The sequence below is a fragment of the Rhinatrema bivittatum genome, chromosome 3, assembly GCF_901001135.1.
Source record: "Rhinatrema bivittatum chromosome 3, aRhiBiv1.1, whole genome shotgun sequence".
Classification (NCBI taxonomy): domain Eukaryota; kingdom Metazoa; phylum Chordata; class Amphibia; order Gymnophiona; family Rhinatrematidae; genus Rhinatrema; species Rhinatrema bivittatum.
Window position 1 is genome coordinate 157,231,839 of NC_042617.1, and position 17,927 is coordinate 157,249,765.

The 17,927-nt window shown below is 46.7% G+C and overlaps 1 protein-coding gene across 1 annotated transcript in view; it reads right to left on the reverse strand.

Moving 5' to 3' along the window:
* Window positions 1-17,927, reverse strand: part of PCNX2 (pecanex 2) — a 236,970-nt gene that overhangs the window by 110,808 nt on the left and 108,235 nt on the right. Inside the window, exons 15-17 of the mRNA XM_029593868.1 lie at window positions 17,360-17,451; window positions 13,135-13,244; window positions 7,914-8,019 (exon numbers count right to left, since the gene is read on the reverse strand). Of these exons, the coding sequence (XP_029449728.1) occupies window positions 7,914-8,019; window positions 13,135-13,244; window positions 17,360-17,451 (308 nt within the window). The remainder of the gene's footprint in view (window positions 1-7,913; window positions 8,020-13,134; window positions 13,245-17,359; window positions 17,452-17,927) is intronic.

Consider the following 17,927-nt stretch of genomic DNA (forward strand, 5'->3'; position numbering starts at 1 on the left):
AAACCAAGTGCTCGACTAACTAACTATAAACTGCAATATATATACCAATTCATAACACACCCCTGGCAGCAAACAGCAAACCAACAGAACCAGAGGCAAGAGGCTGTAAGCCAAAAATGGGCAATAATGCCGCCCGAAAAACGACGAGCAGACTCTCTCACTCTTCATTGAAAACAGATCAGACGGGTGGGAGCCTGGACTGATCCATGGTACTACAGGAACGAAAATTATCAGGTAAGAAACTAATTTTCCTTTCCCTGTACGTACCAGGATCAGTCCAGACACCTGGGATGTACCAGAGCAAATTACTGAGGGTGGGAAGCAGAGAGTCCCGCTCGGAGAACACTCGCTCCAAAACCTTGAGCCTCAGCTGCCTGGACATCGAGTCTGTAATGTTTAGTAAACGTGTGCAGCGACTTCCACGTCGCTGCTTTACAGATCTCCTGCGACGACACCTGAGAAACCTCAGCCCAAGACGTGGCCTGCGCCCTAGTGGAATGCGCACGAAGTCCCCAACGCGCAATTGTGGCCCGCGAAGCCGCAGCCCCCCGGCGAGGTCCGGAGCAGAGGACAAACAAATGGTCAGACACCCGGAAGGCATTAGTTACCTCCAGATAACGAATGAGAATCCTGCGAACATCGAGTTTGCGCAGGTCTCTCGACCTCTTGTCCCCCGGATCCATGACTGAAAAACCAGGCAGGTCTACGGATTGATTCAAGTGAAAAGAGGATACCACCTTGGGCAAAAAGGAGGGAACAGTCCGTAGGGAGACCCCGGTCTCCGAAAAACGCAGAAACGGCTCTCTACAGGACAACGCCTGTAACTCCGAGACTCGACGAGCAGACGTAATCGCTACCAAAAACACGGCCTTCAGCGTAAGATCCTTCAGAGTCGCGCGCTTGATTGGTTCAAAAGGAGGCCCACAGAGGGCGATAGCACGCAATTTAAATTCCAGGACGGACAAGGGCTCCGGACGGGAGGGCGCAAGTGCTTAGCGCCACGAAGAAAACGCACCACATCCTGATGACAGGCCAAGGACACTCCCTGGACCTTACCCCTGAGACAACCAAGCGCAGCAATTTGGACCTTCAAGGTACTCCAAGACAGTCCCTTCGAGAGACCGTCTTGCAGAAACTCGAGGACCGCTGGTACAGCTGGACGAATAGGATCTATGTTGCGCGTACCGCACCAGGCCTCAAAGACTGTCCAGACCCGCATGTAGGTAAGGGACGTAGACTGTTTCCGAGCCCTTAACAACGTAGCAATCACGGATTCAGAGTATCCCTTATTCCTTAAACACGCCCTTTCAAAAGCCAGGCCGTGAGACAAAAGTGATCCGCATCCTCCAAACAGACGGGTCCTTGTTGAAGGATGGACGCGGCCCCGTGAAATCGAAGCGGAGGCTCCGCCGCCAACTGAATGAGATCCGTGAACCACGGCCGCCGTGGCCACTCCGGCGCCACCAAAATCACCGCCGCCGGGTGCAACTCTACCCGCCGCAGAACCTTTCCGATCAGAGGCCACGGAGGGAACACATAAAGCAACACGTCCGTGGGCCAGGGAAGCACCAATGCATCGACGCCTTCCGCGCCTCGTTCCCTCCGTCGACTGAAGAACCGCGGCGCCTTTGTGTTGAGAGCGGTGGCCATGAGATCCAGGTGGGGCCGTCCCCACCTGGCACAGATGAGTCGAAACGCTACCTCCGGTAACTCCCACTCTCCTGGATCCAGCCGATGGCGACTGAGGAAATCCGCCTGAACGTTGTCCACCCCTGCGATGTGAGACGCTGCTATGCCGCTGAGGTGCTGTTCCGCCCAGGCCATCAACAGACTCGCCTCTTCCGCCACCTGTTGGCTCCTTGTACCCCCCTGGCGATTGATGTAGGCCACTGTGGTCGCATTGTCCGACAGAACCCGGACCGCTCGTCCCCGAATCCACGGGAGAAAGGCCCGTAACGCCAACGACACCGCCTTGGTTTCCAACCGGTTGATGGACCACAGCGACTGCTGACTCGACCACTGACCTTGCACCGAGCGGCTCCCGCAGACCGCTCCCCAGCCGGAGAGACTGGCGTCTGTCGTCACCACCGTCCAGGTGGGCATGAGCAGGGAGACTCCGCACGTCAAGTGGACGGTGGAGAGCCACCAATGCAGACTGTCCCTGGCCCGGTCCGTGAGTGGCAGCGGGCGATGAAACTCTTCCGAGACCGGCTTCCAACGGGACAGTAACGCTGACTGTAACGGTCGCAGATGAGCAAAAGCCCAGGGAACCAAGGCGAGCGTCGATGCCATGGACCCCAAGACCATCAGATAATCGCAGACCAACGGGCACCGCATGGACAACAGACGTCTCACCTGTCGCTGCAGCTTGGCCACTCTCTCTTGAGTCAGAAACACCCTGGCTCTCCCTGTGTCGAACAAGGCCCCCAGGTACTCTAACCGCTGAGTAGGCTGCAACTGACTCTTGGAGAGGTTGACTACCCAGCCGAGAGAGCGCAAGAGCTGTAGGACCCGGGCAATCGCTTGTCGACATTCGGCTTCGGACTTGGCCCGGATGAGCCAATCGTCTAGGTAAGGATGAACCAGGAGCCCTTCCCTCCGGAGCTGGGCCGCCACTACTACCATGACTTTGGTGAAGGTGCGTGGAGCCGTGGCGAGACCGAACGGAAGAGCTCTGAACTGATAGTGCCTGCCTAGAACGCAAAACCTCAAATATTTGTGGTAGGCCGGCTGAATGCCGATGTGGAGATACGCTTCCGTAAGATCCAGCGACGCCAAATATTCGCCCGGCCGAACCGCGGCCACTACCGAGCGGATCGTTTCCATCTTGAAACGCGGAATGCGAAGGCATCTGTTGACTCCCTTGAGATCGAGAATGGGACGGAAGGAGCCGTCTTTCTTCGGGACCACGAAGTAAATGGAGTATCTTCCCAGTCCCCGTTGTGTTGATGGTACGGGAGAAATGGCGCCGAGATCTTCCAGACGTTGCAGGGTCGTTCGGACAGCGTCCCTTTTGAAAAGAGCCTTGCAAGGGGAGACGAGGAACTTGTCCCACGGTAGACGAGCAAAATCTAACGCGTAGCCGTTCCTTATCACGTCGAGAACCCACTGGTCTGAAGTTATCTTGGTCCATTCCTGGTAAAACAAGGCGAGCCTCGCCCCCACCTGTGGGACGACCTCTGGAGGTGGCCGCGAGGAACGGACCCTTCTCGTTTCATTGGGCCGACTTGGACCCCAATCCCGACGGGGTTCCACCGGTCCTGTTAAACCTCTTCCCTCGAAAGGACTGAGACCATGAGGAAGGTCTAGCAGAGTTCGACCGGTAGGACTGTCCCGCCCTCGCCGATCTCTGCGGTCGCTGCCGCCGGTTGGAACGAAAACGGTTCCTCGGGGAGAAGGTCGAACGATGTCTGGGCCTGTCCTCCGGCAATTTAAACGCTTTGTTCTCACTGAGGAACTGCATCAGCTCGTCCAACTGTTTACCAAACAATAGCTTCCCTTTGAAAGGCAATGAGCCCAAGTGGGCTTTAGACGTACCATCCGCCGCCCAGTTCCGGAGCCAGAGAAGACGGCGGGCAGAGACTGCCGACACCATGGCCCTGGCTGAAGTTCTCAGCAGATCGTGCATGGCGTCCGCGCTGTAAGCGATCACCGCTTCCAAATGATCCGCTTGAGAGGCCTCCCCGACGGAGAGGCCAGCATTCGCCTGCAAAGTTTGGGCCCAGCGGAGCCCTGCCCACAACGCAAAATTGCTGCAAATGGCCGCCCTGACTCCCAGGGCGGAGACCTCAAAGACCTTCTTGAGTTGCACCTCCAGCTTCCGATCCTGGATATCCCGGAGCGCGGTAGCTCCGGTGACAGGGATGGTAGACCTCTTTGTCACTGCCGACACCGCTGCGTCTACCCGAGGGAGCCGCAGCAGATCCAGTACATCCTCCGGCAGAGGATATAACTTGTCCATCGCCTCACTCACCTTCAGGCCTAATTCCGGAGTATCCCATTCCCGGAACAAAATGTCGGATGCCGAAAAATGGAACGGGAAAGCCACCACGGGACCTGCGAGGCCCAAGAGGACTGGGTCCATATTTGCCCCCTGATGGGTCTCTACCGGTGGGGCCTCCACCCCGAGTTCATCGAGGATCGCCGGGATAAGGGGAATCAGCTCTTCGCGCTTGAAGAGCCGCACGACCTTGGGGTCATCCCCATCCGCCGCTTTCTCTGTTCCTGGCTTGATTGGATCTTGCTTATCGAGCCCCTCGGGCCCTTCCGCGGTCTCCGAGACCGCCCCCTCCTCCTCCGAGGAGGTAGAGGCCATATCATAGTTCCGCGAGTCCCCTCGCGATGGCCTCTTTTCCCTGGGTGTCCCCGGTGCTTTCGCCTGTCGGATCGATCTCTTTTGGGGTTGGGAGCGACCCTCCCTGCCCCCTGGGGCCTTCCGCGGCCTGTGTTTGGAGCGCTTGTACTGTGCTAATTTTTTTAAAAGCAAAGTAAAATCTTCCGAGAATGAATCTTCTGAATCGGAGGAATCCTCCCTCGAAACTAAACTCCCCGCTTCCTGGGCCCCCGGGATCTCCCCCTCCGAACCGCGACGTTGAGGAGACAGGGGGGGCGGCTGGTCGCCATTTCCCAGGGCTTTCCTCGTTGCCTCCCTCACTGTATTCAAAATGGCCGCCGTTCCCGCGCTAAGCGGGAACGGATCGGCCCTGTCAGCAGCTGCAGACGCGGCGCGTGGCGGCGATCGAGACCCGCGTGGTGGCGATCGGGACCCCCGAGAGCGGCCCCCTCGACCCCCCTCCGAAGGACCTTCGCCCCCCGACACACAATTCGCGCAAACACCGGCTCGCGAGACTCGCGCGCGTGCGGACCCACACGCGCGGCAAGCAGTCCCCCTGGGCATCCCTGACTAAAGGCACCCCCAAGGTAAGAGAAAAATGAAATGTTTCGCCGCTTCCCCGCGCAGCCCCGACGAGGAGAACCGGAGAGAGAAAGGAGAGAGAGCCGGCGCGCCAGAAAAATAACGCCGAAACTTCTGTTTTTTTTTTTTTTTTTGTAATACTTAGCCGCTGGCCGAGGTACTGAAGGCTGTCTGTTCCTGCGGGGGCGAGTGAACCGGGCTCCCCGGTGTCACCCCCGACGCTGCTGCCAGGCACGGCCGGGTCCTCGACCCTCAGCAGCGGCCTCAACCAGGGGCAATGATCCCCTCGGGATCTTGTAAGTCCCCTGGGAGGCTCCACCGACGGGAGACTTCTATTAACTACACTTTTTTCTTCTTCTTTGTCTTTTCTTTTTTTTTTTTTTTTTCTCTCAATTAAGCTACCCTATTGAAAATAAAAAACTCCTAAATTCCTTGATCCCTGACTAATTATCCCAAGGATCCCAGAGACTGTGGGTGGACCTGCCCCATCTGCTGGAGACAGAGTAAGACTGAGGGGCTGTGGGTGGCACCTTACTATATGTAGGGAGCCCGTCAAGTTTTGCTCTGTCTCCATCTGCTGGCGCGGAGTCACAACCCAGGTGTCTGGACTGATCCTGGTACGTACAGGGAAGGCCCTTTTCGCGTCCGAGTTCGCATCCAATAGCTACACCTTCTCTGGTGGCGCTACTGGGTGCGAAACCGGCAGCGATCGCACCGCGACGGTGCGATCGCTGCCGGCTAGTGCAGGCCCACCCCCCGTTTCGGCCCCCCGCCCCTCATTTCCTAAAGTATCGCAGGCCTGCGATACTTTAGAAAATTAGGCCCGTAGTCTTTGTATGAATAAAATAACTAAATAAACAGTATATTCAGGTAATTTTTTCTTTTATTTGCTTTGTATGTACATTTTGTATGTACATTTTGTATGATTTTTGGGACAAAGAGAGGGTATCCTGTTCCTTAAAAAGTTGACATGATAGAGAAAAACTGGGATCATTTTTGGATTCAGATGTCAAAAGTTAGTCAAAAACAATGAATATTGTGTCCCCCAGCAATTTCCACATCTTCCCACCCTATCTGTGCAAGGAGTGGTCTGTATTATGTTGTCCAGAATTATCAGTACATTCATTTTCATTTATTAAAATGTATTAATCGCCTAACACTTAGAAGGCCTAGGCGATATACAAAAATACATACATAATAAAAGCAAAATAAAATACAAACAATAAATTTTAGCTTCACAGAAACCAAAAAGCAAAATACCAAATATTAATGGTACATAAAGGTTAATGTGTTAGACATCAGAGCATAATTCCAAAACTGGAATCTCAATTATTGGATCATCATATTTACTTTAACAAGCAGATTGAGAACATTCATACCGCTTCATTAATCATTAAACGTGCGATGAAGCAGATATTCCTTGAATGACGTTTTGAACTTTTTAACGTCTTCCAGAGATCTGAGGTCAAAAGGAAGAAGGTTCCATTGAATGGGTGCCGCTATAGAGAAAGAAGTCTCCCTGGTATTGAATAATCGTGCATGACGGATTGAGGGAATCTCTAGCAGGTTAAGTTGTGAGGATCTCAAACATCTAACCAGATTATAGATTCGTAACAAAGCACTGAACCAAAAAGTAGAGTCTGACACACGAAGCTTGTAAACTAACATGCCTATCTTGAACACTATACGTTCATTCACTGGTAGCCAATTAAGTCTGCGTAGGGTCGGCGAGATCTTTTCAAAGCGCTTTGTGTGAGAAACCAGCCTAGCGGCTGAATTTAACAAAAGTTGTAGTGATTGAGTTAAACACTTCGGTAAACCAATATATAACCCATTACAGTAGTCAATGTGCGGAAAAATAATAGCACGGACAACCATGAAGAAATCTTTGTCATACAACAAGTGACATAGGCCTACCAGCAGCCGAAGTTTAAAGAAACCTGTTTTAACAAGCGATCTAATTTGAGGTTTAAAAGACAAGGTAGAATCAATCATAATGCCTAGGCTCTTAATAGGTTTAATAAGAGAGAATGAAAGATTGTCTATTGAAATGGTGTCATGTGTAGGTACAGAATGAGGTCAATGAATTAATAACATTGTGGTCTTGCTAGTATTTAGCAACAGCTTGTTATGTTTCAACCATCGCTTAATGGTATCCAAGCAAAAAGATAGAGAATTCACTGTTTCCTGCCATGAATTCTGGACTGGAATTCTGGAGTGGAGAATTCTGGAGTGGAATTCTGAAATTCTGGAGTGGAGAAAGATGCTTAGCGTTGTTGGAATGAAGCGATGCATTGTTTCTAACAAAAAAGTATTTATCTTATTTTTGGATTATTAATACATTTAAACAGTCCCAAACTTATCTAGTACAGCTCTGAAAGTTCAGTAGAATATGCTTAAGTTTTGTGTCACCATGAACTATGAAGTTATATATATATAGTTTTTTTTTTTCATTTTTCCTTTCTTCTCCATTGATTCATATTGAGTTAAGGCATTTGAGTAGTTTAAAAGTACTTCAAAAGGGATGTGTTTGTGGATTGGGCTATGGGCAAGTATTTTTGTCTTCATACTTTTCCTCCACACTGACATCAGTGCTTGAGCATGCTCAGTGTGATCCCTCTGTGCCTTTTCCAGATATTACTGTATTATAAAATCTTACTTGTTCTTCTATTATTTTAGGCTTTACAAACTACTGCTCCTCTGGTAGAGATTAATGCTGTGCTAGTAGGGGGATTGCTCTCATGCTGATGAAGAAAATAGAAGCTTGAAGGGAAAAAAAATTGGGATTTTCTTACTCAATTGTTTTTCATGATCCTACAGTGAACGTTTCAGAAAATGTGTAAAAAATGTTTCAGCTATGCATGTGAGCAACCCCCAATTCAATTCAAGCTTATAGATTACAGCACTTTAGCAGGTCAGATCAACCTGTAGGACCCAGTAACATCCTTTCACAGATTTAGCCAAAGAATGAGGACATTAAAAAATCTGAATTACTTACCACTGAATTCTTTATCGTCTCAGGGAACAAATCAGTGTTTTCTGTTGATGAATCTTTCAAATTTTGATGATTAAAATAAGGAAATAATTTACATCGAACAAGTGATCTACAAAAAGAACACACAACATTTTTGTATAAGAATTTTTAGAGAGCCATGAGAAGAAGGCAAAACCTATTATGAAGGGAAACAGACATAAAAAGGGGATGAATTAGCACAAATGTGAAAATTGGAGGCTGTAACTCCAGTCATCCAGGATTTAACCGTGGCTATCTGCGTGTCTTTAATAGACATTCAAAGCTACACATTTATTGCACAGATAAGAGTATTAAAGGGAGTTAAAGCATTACGTTGATGTCTTTTACAATATTTCATTACAAACATATTGACGTCCATATTCAGCCGTTGTGCAGTTCTGCTAGTTATCCGGATAAACTTGTCTGGCTAACTAGTCTTGTATATTCAGTGGCACAGCCGCACCACTTAACGTACCCAGCAGTTTTAAAGATAGACAGATACGTTTATCCGGCTAACTTTATGACAGCGCTGCATGACGACCAAAGTTAGCTGAATAACTTATCCGGCTAACTTAATTCCTTCCCAGAATGCCTCTGGACTGCCCATCACTTATCCAGCCACATTTTAGCTGGACAAATAGTTATCTAGCTAGAATTTAGATGGATAAGTGGCACAATTTCCGTTTAGTCAGATAACGTCTTGGTTATCCGGCTAAATGCATTTAAATATGAATCTCAATATACAGAGCAAATCACAATTAATTTCTATTAGGCTGTCCATTCATTAGGAACTTAAAGGATTTTGTGGGGTTCATTTTTAGCCACTGACTTTGTCAGAATATTCAGTGGTATGGCGATGCTGCTGAATATACCCAACTATCTTAAAGATAGCTGACCAGAGTTAGTGGCTGAATATCAAAGTTAGGCCAAGATTTGCTAAGTCATGATTTTTTTTTATTGCAGGAGGGGCCCAATATATTGCGGCACAAAAGAAAGCATCTGAGGCCTAGAAAAAACGTGATTGCAGCCCCCAATGCATGGAGCCACCATTATTTTAAAGGCCCATGTGATCTAACTCGATCCCCTCCAAATGAGTTTACTGAAAGTCAACAGGGGTCTTACTAGACCACCCGCCCACCCCACTGAGGTATCAGCAAAGGCTAGGGGGCACCCCCAGGCTTTCCATTGTCCACCAATGGCACTTTTCAAGATAGGGGGTCAGGGGAGGTCTAAGGTGGGGGTACTAGGCCTCCTGGTGATTTCTTGGGGGTTTGGGGGAGACCCAAATGGCCTTTCATATTTATGGAAAGGGGGAACCAGTGGGGTGAGGTCAGCTCTTGGGGGAAGGAGGCATTTCATGAAAGGAGGGGGGTCTGTTATTGCTCCAGGCGTAGTTTAAATGGAATGGGGAGGGGTTTGAGCAGGGGGGCAGGCATTGCTCTGCAGAAGATTCTTTATCTTTTTAATTATTATTTTTTGGCAGTGCCACCTCTAATGGCAGCCCTGGGGAGGGTGGGGTGTCTAGTAAGACCCCCCCAGTGACTTTTGCTAAATTTTTTTTGGAGGTCAAGTTGGGCCACATGGCCCTTACATTCTAGTTCGGGAGCATCAGGACCCACATTAGAGTCCTGATGCTCCCGCACTAGAATAGCGTTTCTACAGAAGCTGTAGATAAAATAACATGGCTGAAAATGTTCTGTCAGCTGTTTTATTTCATTTAAATAGAATTGACTATTCATTAGCTGCTTTGCATGTACTATGTGATTTTATGCATGCAAATGCATATGAAACAGTTAATTGTAATAGGGGTGGATTTTATGGTAATACAACATGCGATATCACGAATATATTGTAATATAGCATTCATCACGAGATACACACTATTTAATACACGTTATAACCCTATTGCTGCTTGATAAATCTCCCTATTACCTGGAAAACTTACCGGCTAATTCACCTCTATCCTGAAATGCCCCCGGAACACTTTCAAGCTATCCGGCTAAGTTTTATCTTGCTAACTACGTAGCCAGATAATTCAGAGCCAGTCAACCAGCGAAGATTTTCAAATCCTACCTATTGTCCAGCTAAGTCCGAACTTAGCCAGACATATAATGCTGAATGTTGGCCTCTGTTTATTTTCCAAAATGGGAGCAATTTGGCAGATAAAATAAATGGAAGCTCATTTCAGAGAAAATGAAATAGAAAATGACACCACTTTTCAGCAATCATTTTTATTTATTCTAGACTAGACAGTAAGCTCCACAGAGCAGGGACTTTCGCTTATGTGTATCTGTACAGCTGTGTGTGTTTCTAGCAGCGCTATACGATATAAGTGGTCTTTCATATTGTAATCAAACAAATAAAGGTACAGTACAGTGGACAAAAATATAGAAAACTAACTAATATACAAAAGATCTACTAACTGCTAAAGAGCAATTTGACCTTTTCTGGCAGGAAAATACCCTCCACTTTTTGGAAGGAGGTGATAGGGTATGCAAGAGTGTAAAGTTTAAATGAATCCCTGATACTTTGTGTGTTTCTTGGAGGGGACGGGGAAGGAATCTTTATCAATTGGGAACAACAATAATCAAGCTACCACCTGACATCTTGCTGTAAAATTAGATAAAAGGTTACCCTAAAACACTGTCTACATGAGTACTTTTTTGAAATGTAAAGCAGGCAAATACAGCGAATCTGTGACCAGGAACCTGGCCCCCTCTCCCACACCCCATGTGGACAAGTTTGTGCGTGTTATGAAAGTATGGGAGTACTTTCAGGTGGATCAAAAGTCACTTGGCCACATGCAGCTGGCTGACGCAGGTTAACTGCATCAACGTGCTTATAGCGTGTTCTAAAGAACTAATGGGATGTGTATAGAAGATGGCCTCTCTCCTATAATGTGTTCATGATTTGCTCTAAATATTTAGTGATGGGTTATTTCTGACTAATGTTTATATTATCATTGTTTTGATGAAGATTAATGGTATGTCTATTACTTGTAATGTATGTGATTTAAAGTATATTATGTATGTTTTTTTTACTGTGAATCGCCTAGACCTATATTGTGATAGGCAATCAACAAATTTTAATAAGATGAAATGAAAATAAAAAACTCAGTTTTCACCTATGTAACAGGCAAGGTAAGTCTTTGAAAATTAACCCCCATATGCATACCATATTTCCCCGAAAATAAGACCTAACCGGAAAATAAGCCCTAGCATGATTTTTCAGGATTTATTTATTTTATTTATTTGTGCACTTTTATATACCGAAGTTTGGTACAAGCCTTTACTCCGGTTTACAGGTATAACAACGTATTACAGTAAATGGATGCCCGTAATATAAAAGGATTTTTAAAAGGATGCTCGTAATATAAGCCCTACCCCCAAAAGAAGCCCAAGTTAAGATAGTCAGCTAGATGGATGCATTTAGTACGTCCGTTGCAACACACGATGGCCATATTGAATTATAAAATAATAATATCAATATACAAATATAAATAAATAATATTATTGATATTAATACTTAAAATAAATGATAATATAAATTATAATTAAATATTTGTAAATACCACACTCACAAGCTCTCACCCAGGTAAAAGCCCACACACACAAGCTCTCACCCAGGCACCCCCCCACACAAGCTCTCACCCAGGCACCCATTCACACCGACACACACACAAGCTCTAACCCAGGCACCTTTCACAGCAGCTCTCACCCAGCTACCCATTCACACAAGCTCTCACCCATGTACCCACACACACACCAGCTCTCACCCAGGCACCCATTCACACCCACACACACAAGCTCTGACCGCCAAACCTCTTCTTCCTTCACTTCAGGGATGGGCTCCAGTTCCGCCGCGGCTTTAATCTGGTGGACCTTCTTTTTTGCTGCCACAGGGATGGGCTCTCATGGTGGCCCTGCTTGGTCGGGGTTGGAGCTCCTCTTTGCCACCACGGGGATGAGCTCCCGTGGCAGCCTTGCTTTGTCGGGGTCGGGTTTCCTCTTCACTGCCATGGGGATGAGCTCCCATGGTGGCCTTGCTTCATTGGGGTTGGGTTTCCTCTTTGCCACCACGGGGATGAGCTCCAGTGGCGGCCTTGCTTGGTCAGGGGCCGAATCTCCTCTTCGCCGCCATGGGGATGAGCTCCCGTGGCAGCCTTGCTTTGTCGGGGTCGGGTTTCTTCTTCACTGCTATGGGGATGAGCTCCTGTGGCGGCCTTCCTTTGTTGGGGTCAGGTTTCCTCTTTGCCGACACAGGGATGAGCTCCCGTGGTGGCCTTGCTTCATCGGGGTTCGACACTGCCATTCCTCCCACTCCACCCCTGGGCTATACGATGCCTGCCTCACCAGCCAATCAAAGGCTTCCTCCTTTCGTCCTACTCCCACTGGCAGGTAGAAGCGAGGAGGCTTCCAATTGGCCTGCGCAGAGGCAGGCAGAATGAAGGAGTCTTCCCATTGGGCAGTGGGGGCAGGAAGAAAGGAGGCTTCCCATTGGCCCACGGGGTCTGGAAAAAGGGAGAAGGGAAGATTTTTGTACATGAATAAATGTAGATTGTTGTTCATGAAAAAATAAGACATCCCCTGAAAATAAGCCCTAATGCGCCTTTTGGAGCAAAAATTAATATAAGACCCAGTCTTATTTTCGGGGGAAATACGGTAGATGTACCAAGGCCCCGATGCAATAAGGTGTACTAGGCTGTGCGCACATGTCGGCACCTGGTTCCGTGCACAGGTTTGCATGTAGAACTTTATTCTTCATGTAGCAAGGAGTTTTATGCACAAACCCAAGTACAAATGTGCCCACCTCTTAGCATTTCTGCACGCAAATCCCATAAGCAATGCTAAGAGGTGCGCAGGCTTAGCCTGTGTTTCCTTAACGCTGGAAATAATTCACTTCTGGTCAGAGGTGAGGTAAAGTTTCCGGGGCCAGCGTGAGTCTATGGGTCTCAACTGGAGTTTGTATTGCTGAGGTCCTATTCTCACAATTTGTGCGCATAAAACATGATTTATATGGGTTTGCTGAGCACAACACATGAGCACATGTTTTATGCACACAACTTGGTCGGAGCATAACCTATGCTCCAAATTCATGTTTTGTGCTGCTAATTTAGGAATTTTCGAAGACCCCGTTTCTACAGGTAAAGCACCGTGGTATCCTCCCTGTGTACGGAAAGATAACAAATGAGAAAAGTCCTACTCACATCAGAATGGATGGGTCACTGCTTTGCCGGCTAAGGTGATAAGACAGGGCAACCAAAAGACCACAGAAAGCAGAGAACAGGGCTGGTATGTGCTGTGCATCCCATGGCTCCTGTTATGGTAGACAAAAAAAAAAAAAATCAAACAAAACAGAATCGTATCATGCTGAAGTAGGACTCGCATCTGCTCGCCACCTTACACTTCTCTTCAGACGGGGTAAGGACGCCACCCCGAACCCACACACCCTCAATGTCAAACCCACCTTGACTGGACAGTCCCGGGCTGCATTCTCTCTCTTTCCCAACACTAGGACTAGTGAAACCATGCAAAGCTAATTTCATATGGCGACAGTACCAAGAACAGGTTATGGCTGGCAGCAGTAAAATGGGTCTTCCGAAGCATGTAGGTACATGCCCACACGTACTGCTTCAAACATTAAAATGTAATGGAGGAGATAATTCGCCCATTTATTATCATTTCATTATAATTATTATTATTAGCATGATTTGTATAGTGCATACCAGATGTTACGCACTGATGTTCAAAGGCACGAAGTGTGGGGGGGAGGGGGGGTGAGGAGGAGGGTGTAATTTTCAAAGTCATTTCAGAGGCTAATGCAGTGCCTTTACCTGCAGAAATGGGCTTTTAGAGGAACGCCCGCCCTCTATGTGGGTAAAAATACGCTCATACACAGCCTCTATGCGTGATCTTTTACCTGCAGGGACAAGAGCCCAGGAATGGGGTTGAGGGAGAGAGCTTGGACACATATGCCTACTTTTAAATTTTCTAAAATGTGCACATATTTTTTTCTTCAGAAAATTATCCACACAAGATAGTGGGTGCAAATGTTTGTGGGTAACTTTTCCTGGGTTTGATGGGAGCAAAATCCATGGGTAACTGCAGCAATCTGGGTGGTTACAAAATTATTCCGATACTGGAGATTCTCTACTCCTTGGAACTAACAAGCTAGTTAAGACAAACTGACAAGACACACAGATAAAAAGCAAATATGAGGCTTTGAATTAAAACAGTGAAACCATAACTAAACAGCCGAAAAGGATATTCTGGAGATGTCCATCAATCACGAGAAGAACCTTTGGGTGATCATATCAAAGAACATAAGAAAATGCCATACTGGGTCAGACCAAGGGTCCATCAAGGCCAGCATCCTGTTTCCAACAGTGGCCAATCCAGGCCATAAGAACCTGGCAAGTACTCAAAAACTAAGGGGTAGATTTTCAAAGGGTTATGCGCGTAACCCCCGAAAACCCGCCCCAAGCTGCCCCTGCGCGCGCCGAGCCTATCTTGCATAGGCTCGATGGCGAGCACAAGCCCCGGGACGCGCATATATCCCTGGGCTTGCAAAAAGGGGTGGGATGTAGGCAGTCTTGGGCGGTCCGGGGGGCGGGGGTGTGGCCGGAGCCTCCGGCACGCGTAACTTCTTCAACAAAGGTATGGGGTTTTTTTTTAGATAGGGCTGGGGGGGGGGGGGTGAGTTAGATAGGGGAAGGGAGGGGAAGGTGGGGGGAGGCGGAAGGAAAGTTCCCTCTGAGACCGCTCCGATTTCGGATCAGCCTTGGAGGGAACGGAGGAAGGCTGCACAGCTCGGTGCGCGCAAGTTGCACAATTGTGCACCCCCTTGCGTGTGCCAACCCTGTATTTTATAACATGCACGCAGCAGCGCGCGCATGTTATAAAATCGGCCGTAGATTTGTTCGCGCCAGGTTATGCGAACAAATCTATGCCCGCGCGCACCTTTTAAAATTTGGCCCTCAGTCTATCCCATGCTACTGATGCTAGTAATAGCAGTGGATATTTTCTAAGTCAACTTAATTAATAGCAGGTAATGGACTTCTCCTCCAAGAACTTATCCAAACCTTTTTAAAATCCAGCTACACCAACTGTACTAACTACATCCCCTGGCAACAAATTCCTGAGTTTAAAGGATCTCAAAACAGCAAAATAGTGCAACCAGGTGGCTAGGGCCAGAGAAATGCTAGGATGCACAGAGAAGATTAACCAGTAGGAAAAAAAAGGAGGTGATAACACCCATGTATAAGTCATTGGTAAGAGCTCAACTGCAATATTGTGTCTAATTCTGGATGTTGAGTCTCCATAAGGATTATCTACATAAAATGGAGGCAGTGCACAAAAGGGCTCCCAAGACCACTGTTAATCTTGAATTAATCAAGGTCAAGCTGGTGGTATCTGGTATGGCCTTCTGTAACCCCATGAGATTTTGGCAAATAGGACATTAAACAGAAGTACACCATTTGCAGTCCACTTAAGCAAAAATAGGGGGTTTTTTAGGTACCATAGTAAAGGAGAACTTATATTGTTAGTTTACCCACAAATCCATTTCTCTGATAAGCAGCTAAACATTTACACGGGTATTTAAGGAGGCCTCGGAGGGAACGGGCAGCGTGTGCAGGGCTTGGCGCGCTCAAGTTGCACAAATGTGCACCCTCTTGCTCGCGCCGACCCCGGATTTTATAAGACATGCGCGAACAAAAGTACGCGCGCGCACTGTCTTTTAAAATGTACCCCTAAGTGTTTGGATCCGGAGTGGAGTGAATTTTGTGGGACCTCAAGAGTGGCCAGCACCTAATGTGCTATAGAAGGACAGGGTTCATGGAGGGGAGGGTAATGGACATAACTCCTTGATCAGACAAGAAGAGCAACCTACCTCACTGCCTCTAACTGGGCCCACTTCACCATCTGCATGCCCCCATTTTGCTGAACCCAGCAAATAAAACAGAGCACCTGGCTCTTAGTCCAAACGTGTCAGATCCTCTTGTTGTTTTATGTGACCAGGAAAGGAGTTACTCGGAAATTTTAAATCACTTTAATTGTGAAATTAGCTTTCACCATCAATGGGAAATTTGATATGCTATTCTAAATTTTTACACATGTAGTTTTGAAAATTAATCCCTTATATGTTTCATTCAGTACACGCATAATTTCTCTACCCATTTTATAAAGGTGTACACATATATATTTATACATGTAGTAATTGTAACATGTGCACAATCCAGAATTAAATGTGGATGCGAGTATTTTATAAAGTATACGCGGAGTCTGCCACGCGTACTCAGAATCACCGACACCTTTACCAATTCACCCAAACCCTCTAGCACTTCACCCTGACCCCCCATCACTTAACCTAGACCCCCCCAGCCAAACACTGCAGAAAAACAGAAGTCCAATTTCACTTCCATGACTTAGGCCTGGATTCACCATTCTAATGCAGAATGGTGAATCCAGAGAAAACGGGGGGCGGGCCTGTGAAAGCCGGCAGCCATCGCAACACCGCGGTGTTATCGCTGCCGGCTTTCGCACCCAATTGCGCCACCAGCGAAGACATTGCAGCGTCCACCTCCTCGCCGCCCCGACTCCTCCCCTCGCCACCCCAACTACGCCCCCAGCAAGCTATCGCACGTGAAAAGGGACTTTTCGCGTGCGATAGCCGCTTATCGCACGAGATAAGTGATAGAAAATGACCCCCTTAATTAGCAGGTGTACAAGCGTATGGAGAAGTTTGGTAATAAATGCACGTCCATTGCTTATGAAAAACCAACTCATGCGCAAACCTCTGAACCTCACCAGGGTACCCCCTAAACTTCTCCCCCCTCTTTTTTTTCCCCATTAACATTTATACGCAACACCGCATACTTGTGATGCTTCCAAAATAGCATACACAAGGTATAGGCTACTTACATACTTATCTGACGATTTTATGCATTTGAAAATTAACCCCTTTATGCATATAGGTCCCAACTAAGCCCTTACGAATTTACTCCAGAATGCTCAAGGATCTTATTATGACTTACAGAAATAATTTCTTAACCCTTTGTACATCCATAGAGATTGCGACAGTTGAGACTCTGCCTCTCTCCTTCCCCTTTTACTTTCGTTAGCATGTTTTATTTGATTATTTATGCCGTGTACCAAAAGAAATTGAACCTTTATATTTTGTACCTTTTGAATGAAATTCAGAATGCATCTCCAGTATAGTAATAGTAAATAGTGGCAGATAACGAAATATCATTTCATGTTTCTTTTGTATCTTACACCTGTCAAATTCATATCATGAACCCTTGTCCTTGAATTTCCTTTTCTATGGAAAATTTCACCTTCCCGTATTTTATTGAAGCCTTTCAAATATTTGAAAGTTACTATATTTTCTCCCATCCCTTTTTTCTGCCAGTTGTAAATAATTATGCTTACCTTCACTGCACCAAAGCAAAAACCATATAATACAGTCACAGCAATGATGCTCCGAGAAATACCACATACTGCAGACATCATTCCAAGACAGGCTGAAACAAAAACAATATTAGTTGGTTAGAATGATGGTAATTTGGAGAGGATATAAAATGTAACAGGGCATGCAGCGGTAAAGATATACATCAGATATAGTGAAAAAAAACCCAACTCTTTAAAAATAAAACCAAACTAGACACACCTTCAATGCCCAAGAAGTTTTGAATGCTGCAAGCTGCAGTTCTCTTTTTGAAACAGCTCCATTTGGTTTTAGTAAAATATCTAATGCATGTTTGTAATTTATTAAGTATCACAAAAATGGGAAAACAATATGAATTACTCCAACAGTTTGCCCAACCATACGCTTGTGATTATTACATTATTTTAAATGTATATTACTTATTTATTTATTGTTTTTATATTTTTTGTTTATGTATTGTTTTGTAATGGACCGCATCAGCAAGCCAGACAGCGTATCTCTTATGGAAAATGAGATCGCTCGGTCTAATCAATCATTTGCGGTACATTACTA